This window comes from Chlorocebus sabaeus, chromosome 24, assembly GCF_047675955.1.
Source record: "Chlorocebus sabaeus isolate Y175 chromosome 24, mChlSab1.0.hap1, whole genome shotgun sequence".
NCBI lineage: Eukaryota > Metazoa > Chordata > Mammalia > Primates > Cercopithecidae > Chlorocebus > Chlorocebus sabaeus.
The window spans coordinates 32,754,129-32,762,296 of record NC_132927.1 but is presented as its reverse complement, the minus strand read 5'-3'; the positions used below and the strand labels follow the sequence as shown (position 1 = coordinate 32,762,296).

The 8,168-nt window shown below is 40.6% G+C and overlaps 1 protein-coding gene across 1 annotated transcript in view; it reads right to left on the bottom strand.

Annotated features, from left to right (window-relative positions):
* Positions 1–1,649: 1,649 nt before the first annotated feature.
* The window catches only part of PELI2 (pellino E3 ubiquitin protein ligase family member 2), a 195,981-nt gene continuing 189,462 nt past the window's right edge, over positions 1,650–8,168 (bottom strand). Inside the window, exon 6 of the mRNA XM_007986769.3 lies at positions 1,650–6,398. Coding sequence (XP_007984960.3) covers positions 5,832–6,398 — 567 coding nt within the window. The 3' untranslated portion in view covers positions 1,650–5,831. The remainder of the gene's footprint in view (positions 6,399–8,168) is intronic.

The window sequence follows — 8,168 nt, the reverse complement described above, 5'->3', positions numbered from 1 at the left end:
TTAGCAGTAGGTGTTCTGGGTGGCACAACAGCTTGAAAACAGTTTGTTCAGGCTTACAGCTCTGCAGCCATAAGAAGCATGGCCTCATTTTGCAAGCCTCAGACACGTTCCTGCTACCGACATCCGATTTAAAATTCTTACCTTTAAGTTTAGAAAGATAGACAGTCATGCACCACATAACAATGCCTCAGTCAATAATGGACTGCATCTATGACGGTGGGCCCATAAGATCCTGATGGAGCTGAAGAACTCCTATTGCCCAGTGATGTGGTAGCCATTGTAACGTCTTAGCATGGTGCATTACTCATGTATTTGTGGTGATGCTAGTGTACACAAGCCCACTGCACTGTGATATAAAAGTATAGCACATGCAATTAGTACAGTACATATTTGATAATAAGCAACTATGTTATTGTACTTTTCATAGTTATTTTAGAATATACTCCTACTGTGTAAGAGGTTAGCTGTAAAACACCCTGAGGCAGGTCCTTCAGGAGGGATTCCAGAAGAAGGCATTGTTATCGTAGGAGATGACAGCTCCATGCACATTACTGCCCCTGAAGACCTTTCAGTGGGACAAGATGTGGAGGTGGAAGACAGTGATATTGATGATCCTGACCCTGTGTAGGCCTAGGCTAATGTATGTATTTGCATCTCAGATTTTAATAAAAAAGTTTAAAGACAAAATTTTAAATATTAAAAAGTTGAGAGAATAAGAATATAGAGAAAGAAAATATATTTGTGTAAGCTGTACAATGTGTTTGTGTTTTAAGGAAAGTGTTATTACAGGAGTCGAAAGTTAAAAATTAAGGTTTAGAAGATGAAATAGTTACAGTATGCTAAGGTTACTTGGCTTATGTTTTTTTTCTATAAATTTAGTGTAGCCTAAGTGCACAGTGTTTCTAGTGTGTAGTGTAACGTCCTAGGTCTTCACATTCGGTCTTCACTCACTCACTCACTCACTCCGCCAGAGCAAAATTCTAATCCTGCAACCTCCATTCTTGGTAAATGTCCTATACAGGTGTGCCATTTTTAATCTTTTATACTGTGTGCAGGGTTTTTTTTTTTTTTTTTTTTGAGACGAAGCCTCTTGTTGCCCAGGCTGGAGTGCAATGGCACGATCTCAACTCACTGCAACCTCCACCTCCCAGGTTCAAGCAATTCTCCTGCCTCGGCCCCCTGAGTAGCTGGGACTACAGGTGCCCGTCACCACACTCGGCCAGTTTTTTTTTTTTTGAGATGAATCTCGCTCTGTCACCAGGCTGGAGTACAGTGGCACAATCCTGGCTCACTGCCAACATCCGCCTCCCGGGTTCAAGTGATTCTCCTGCCTCAGCCTCTGGAGAAGCTGGAACTTTTAATTCTACAAGTCAGGTTAAATTCCCCTGGAAGTTAAATTTGACAGTGATGTAATGTCACAAGAAATAGTAATATAGGCACCAAGGAAACTTCTTTAATTAAAATATGTAAGAGATTTTCAGAATCCAGGTTTAAATATGTATTGTGCAGAATATAAAACAATTAAAACTCAACAGTTTGAGATTACCTTGGAAGTCAGAGAAGTGAAAAAAATCAATTCTACTTGTATCAACTTTCTACTAAATGTCCTGATGAACTCAGTGACAACCACAGAATCTGAAGACAATGGCTCACAAACAGACTGATATCCATTTAATAGTTTTTGAAGATTTTTTTCCTGTAAAATGGCTTGTATTTCCACAGGTACAATAGTGAAGAAATAAGCTTTTCAATTTGACATGAAATATAAAACAACAATTTTACAAATATATTCATAAAATTTAACTGCTCATAACACAATACATGGTAAATGTGACCATCCCCTTAACTTCTAGACTATTTAATACAGAGAAGCAATTTGTCATCTCAGCTAAAAACAAACATCTTTCCTTTCATTGAGTTTATTTTTATTTGTTTAGAAACATGTTTAGAAACTGTCAAGTAAAGCTGGAAAATACTTATTTTCCTTATCTTCCTCTAAGGATTCTTCATGAGGGCAAAAACTTATTTGAAAGGATGTAAGTTTTACTAAAAAGAAAATACTGAATCTTTTTTTGCATTACTGCTTCAGTGATGCTTAGATTCTTTTAAAAAGGTGCTGAAGTTGTCTCATTGGCCGCACAGAAGGAGGAGCATCATACCCTAAGCTGCAAAGATGAACAGTAAAGGGATGGAGCTGGATTTGGCTTAAAATCAAAGTCCTGTGGTTTGTCTATCAGAAATTCTACTGTTATGAGGCAAGGCTGCAAGAAGATAGTTTTTACCCAGCATTAACAATGGTGTAATCACACACCCTTTCAAGCACATCCAAAGAACAGAATGACTTTAAAAAAGAAAAGAAGTGGAACAAAACCATAGAACTGCGGGTAACGATTCCATAACCTACGTTACACTTCAATTAAGCAGAAAACTCTCATAAGTGCCCACACAATACGGAGCTCCCAAATAACAGAGGTTTGAGTTTTTCCACGAAAAAGAAAAAAAGACATTGAAGCTTTATGAAGAAAACAGTTCTCCTCAACTTTCCCAATACAGTATATGTAATAACTTAAAATAATTTCCCTATTGGTACTGGAAAATAAATTCTACTACAATCATGTTTATGCCAGTTTCTGGCATATTTCTGCATCCAGATTTATTAGTCTCCTTAATGGAGCCCATCATTTTTCCAATGGCTTTCTCCTTTCTTTAAACCCTAACCCTGAAATTCTATAACCAGTTATATCACGTGGCTTCCCTGAGGCACAAAGGTACCAAAGTCTATAATTAACTATCGAGGAATGATAAATATGCTCTCTATTTATATGAACAGATTTTAATTCTTTCGGGCCACATTTGGGGAAAAAAATCCAGAAACCCTAATACTTACTCTGCAGGGTAAACTGTAGCCCTTTTTGCTAAAAGCTGAACCAAATAAGGGAAATGTTGAGAGTTGCAGCATGCATGACCCGGCAGCACCGATTATTAATAAAAAATTCCAGACTAGAAAAATACTCAGAGTTGTACTCCATCCACTCTGAATCATTTTTTTTTTTTTTTTTGTAGTAAACGACATTAACAACTGAAAAATATTTCTATGGGAATACATCACTGGGGCTTTTACTTCTGGAAAGCTACTTGCAAAAGGCATTAGAGTCAGGCCAAGACAACTAATTGGTCTGCAATTTCCTTGTGTATGCACACGAGGGAGAGGGGCTAGTCCTTTAAAGTGATGGCAAGCAAGACATAAAAAAAGAAGTGACCTTGGAGAAATTACTTTTCTGAACTGTATTTCTCTACCTTGGTGAGCTACAGAGTTCTTTATTCTCACAAACTAACTCAACTGTGAAAAAAGAATAGATCCTTAGTCAAAATTATAAAGGGATCTTCCTACAAGTGGCCAAGAACAGCCTGGTGTCCTTTTTGTTGACTTGCCACCTCTCTGCAGTTTCTTAGGCAGGGTGGGCGGGACCTCACTTTGGAAGCCAAAGGAAAAGATGTGGAGCCCATGGAGGGCGGTTCACTGTTACCCCTTCCAAGAGCTTGGAAATTATTACTCAAATTTCAACTTACATTTAAGCTGAATTTACTAAAAGTCAGAAACTTTTAGTTAGACATATGCCCAACTATGGGATGTGTCCAACTTGGGGGATATGTCACGTTGCAGAATGACTAGATTCATAAACAGGACTTGAAATGGAAAATTATGATATACCTAACTCTCTGGAAAAATATCTTTTTTCTTGGTAGGTAAAATCTGGCCTTTCTGGATGCAAGACCATTTAGCTTACAAGATGGTTTTAGGGCATCAAGAATCCTTCAACCACTTTCTAGGCGTACAGCAAGAAAAGAGAAAGAGTGCCTCCTTTATTGGGGCCCAAAGAATTACAGGCTGAAAAGACAAACTCTATCAGCGAAAGCTAATCATCAGAGGCTCTGGCTAAATCAAAAGGCATTAAATATATTATTCTAGGCAAGTCCATCTTTTTCTTTCATTTTCGTCTGCAGGTAGAGTAAGCTATACAGAGTAGAGCAAGCTATCCATAAGAGGACTGTTGTCAGATGTTCACATCATTTAAAATTTATCCAAAAAAACCAAAACCAAAAACGTCTCATCCTAAACAATGATCTCCATTGAAAAATAAAGCTATATTAAAACGGAGAGGCTGAACTTTAAACATATTATGTCAAATTAAGCAGCAGCAATCAAGAGTAATATATCATATCACTTTAAGGAAAAGGGTACTCAAATAGGTTAGAATGGCTGAAAATAGGCAAAATATTTGCCAGTAGGCAAAATACGAAAAAACCAATTCAAGTATGGATATAGTACATTAGAATCATATAAATTACGTATATGTACAAAGGTTAAAAAAAGTCACCCCAATCTGCAATGGTCAAATTAAGAGAACATTAGTTTAAATAAATACTTACTCCATGTGGCAGGGTTTTATTTTATCTCAGCCAGTTTCTACTAGTCTCATGTCCTAAAGGATCTTTGCCTTCTGGGAGCAGTGATACGACTGGTGCCAAGCATCCAAGAATTATTAACCAAAATGAAATGAAAGTAACAGGAATGGTGGAGCTCATATGAAATTCTGATTTAATTAATCCTCAGCAAACACTCATTTGTTCTTTCAAAATCAGGAATTTGGAATTATCTCTGCAGACATACCACTTGGTGTTGTGTATATCTAATGATCCCACTTAAATTTAGTTTGATTTGCAAACATTTCCAAAACTTATTGGGCTCCTTAAGCTGCAAGGGAAGGTGACAGATGGCAAAAAGGGAGTGCGCAAAAATGCCTGTATCATTGTGATTGGTTTGCTTTCAGACTCACAGAATTTGGCTTTCTTAACAAAGGGAAAAAAAAAAACACAAAAAACCCCCACAAGCTTTATGAAACCCCAAGTGGTTTTAAAAAGTAAAAGCTTATTGTTAATCATTCTTAAATCTTAATTCAGTCAGCAAACAAACATAGTAGTATAGTACCCAGACCATGTCTACTACTGTAATTATCCTCAGTTAATGAGTTTTTAAGAGCTGATGTATTTCAATCAACCAAACAGTTCTGGCCGTGCAAGATGAGTATCAGGGGCAAATCATATTAGGCAGAAATAACAAAAGACAGGCTAAAAAGTTACGGAAAATTGTCTGTGAAGTGCCATGTATTTGATGAATGAGTATCTAAAGTAAATTCCACTGTAGTTAAAAAAAAAAGCCCACAAGATATGAATATTCTCTCCCCCAACAAGTCAGAAAAATAAATCAGAAAGAAGCCCCAGATTTCAAAACCACCTGTGACTAAGGCCATCTGTCCACCAGTCACACTGTACAGAGCCGCCCCTCTGCTGTCTGGTCAGGTTGGAGCCACGATCAGGTATTTCTAGACACTGCGTGCCCTTCGCGTCACACCTACACCTCACTGCACTGAAGGGAACTGCATGAGCCCACACTTTTGAATACATTTCTTCTACATCTTTAAAATATGATTTAAAGTCTTGTCCAAGATTACAAAACAAAAACAAAAACAAAACTTGGTTAAAAACCCAAGGTTAAAAATAGAAGCATGGCATTTTAAATCCAATTATTACAAAGATATTATGGTTTAATCAAGCAGACTTCAATGACGATGCTGCTGTTCTGGGCATGCAACACACCACTGGTATCTGTTACACTCCTGCCATGTTTCATCACTGTGTGTCCCCTCTCTTTATTTCCAGCCCCGTCACCCTCCCCTAATAAACAGCATTACAAAAAGGTAAAATCTAGAGTTAGTGGCAAAATCTTCACAGTAACCTGTTAATAAAGTCGTAGATGGCTGTCAAGGGTGTCAGTCAATTGGACCTTGGAAAATTAATTTGATGCAGTTTTGCTCCCCAACCAGCTGCGTAGCACAGAAAGGGCAAGCAGCGTGAAATGCATGAGTTCCATGAGGCAATGGGATCTGAGACCAATATTTTGCAGACTTCTCCGAGCACACGTGTCCACAGGGAGTGAAAGCATGAGTTGGTGGTCCTGCGTCTACATAAAATCCTGCCTCACAGCCAAGCCAGAGAGGCACATAGGGGCCCACAGTTCTGCACATGGGACACTCCCTCTCGTTGGCCTCCGTGTCACTCCGATGGCCCCAGTTGTGGTACCCATGCACATGGCCACAACTGAGATATGCCCAGGGCTGCTTCTCTTCTACCACCTCTTTCCTGTTGATGCTGGGGAAGGCCAGGGTGTTGAGCCCCACGGGACACTGCGGCCGGGCAGCGTTAATCTCCTGCCGGAGGGCTTCTATGTGCTTCTGAGTTGGAGTATGAAAAAGCCCATCTGCTGTTCTCCAGAGGAGAGTGGCCCCACACAGGTCAATGAGGGAGCCGTCCTGCAGGACGTTGGTCTCACTTTCCACCTACAACAAGTTTGAGACACATGCCTTTTAAAAGCAAAACCAAGCAAATCACTCCAAGATTCTTTCCTCTCAAAACAAGAAAAAAAAATCTTTGAAGGTAACACAGGGAGGCAATTTATCCCACAAAAACAGAACTGGGGGAGTAACCTATCCTCCCCAAACCTCAGTTTCCTCATCTGATCACTGGATATAATACATATATGCCTTATATACAAAGCTCTGAGCACAGTACGTATACCTAGTTTTAACATGTTCAATTACTATAGTGGTTATTTTAATGAACTTCACAAATCTCCTAAGATTTTCTTTTTAACTCCTTAAGTCAGTAACACAACGACTCACTGATCCCATAGGACGAGAGATGTCCTACCAACTCATCCAGTGGAGACTCATCCTCATCTTGACCACAGCCAATCCAGAAGACCTTGCTGGGGGCCTGCAGTCATTACAGCAGGGTCCAAAGCACTCCTGGTGACCCTTAGCTTCCTCCACCTTGAATCTATCTTTCATTGTTCATTTGTAAGGTTTGAAGCTGAACAGTTCAACATGAGCCTTCATTTTTAGAAGGAGGCCTGTACTATGCACTAAGTGCTTACAAGACTGATTAACAGCTGACAAGCAGCAGCTAGGCATGGTCAGCAGGAATCTGACCACTGCCTCCACATGCCAGACACATGCTAAGCCTTGGGGCTACCAAAGGCCAATAAAACCTCTTCGCCATCCTGCTCTTCAGTAGTGGAAGGCAGACATGCCCAGAGCTCAGAGTACATGAAGGCCAGTAAAGCACTGTGCAAGGCCACAAATCTATAGCAGCCAGGAGTGTGGACTCTGGGTTTGAACGCTGGCTCTCCCACTTATTAGCTGTATGACACTGGGCAGATTACTTAAGCTCCCCGTGCCTCAGTTTCCCCTTGTGTAAACTTTAAAAAAGGTGGTTGCGTTAGATAAGTAAATGCAAAGAGTTCTTAGAGAACACTGTCTGGTACGCAGTAAACACTATGTAAATACCTGCTACTATTACTCTGATGATGACAGATGGTCAGAAATGGTTTCTAAAAGGTTTTTCTTTAACAGAGATTTGAGAAAGATGTCAGGCCTCAGTAGGGAGGATAGCAGGAAGGCACAGCAGGGAGAGGGAGGCCAAATGGCATATGCACCGAGGGAGCAACAGGGAGTTCGATGAGGCTGTGCAGCCAGGCTGAACAAGGATGGACGCAGTTCAGGGCACTGGGTGGGTGGGGTGAGAGACCCAGGCGGGAGGGAGAGGGAGGCTGGCGTCCATGCCCAGAGGGAGTTGGTGGGGGGTTTAGGTAACTACACAAGAACTGGTTTGCCTTTCAAAAAGGTCACTTCTAGAACTTTGGAGGGTGGATTGGAGGGATAGAAGATGAGTGGTGAAGGAGGCACCTGGTGCTCTCTCCGGGTAGAGAGGATGAGTACACCTCAACAAAGACAGTCTCAGTGGCAAGAGACAGAGGCACAGGGAGTAGAGAGGAAGAAATTAGACTCGATGGCACTCAGCTCTTGATCTGAGCAAGAGCCTGTTACGTGCCTGGTTGTCTGGGTAGAACAGGGCTTTCCACAGACAGAGAAACACAGGAGAAATGGCAGATGAGAGCAAATCCTGATTTCACCACTGAGGAGCTCTGTGGTCTTGAGTCAATGACCAACCTCTCTGGGCCTGGCTTCCACATCCATTTAACTGGAATAATGCTAATACATGTCTTATAGGATTGTTGTGAGAACTAAATAAGCTCAACAGCAAAAGCC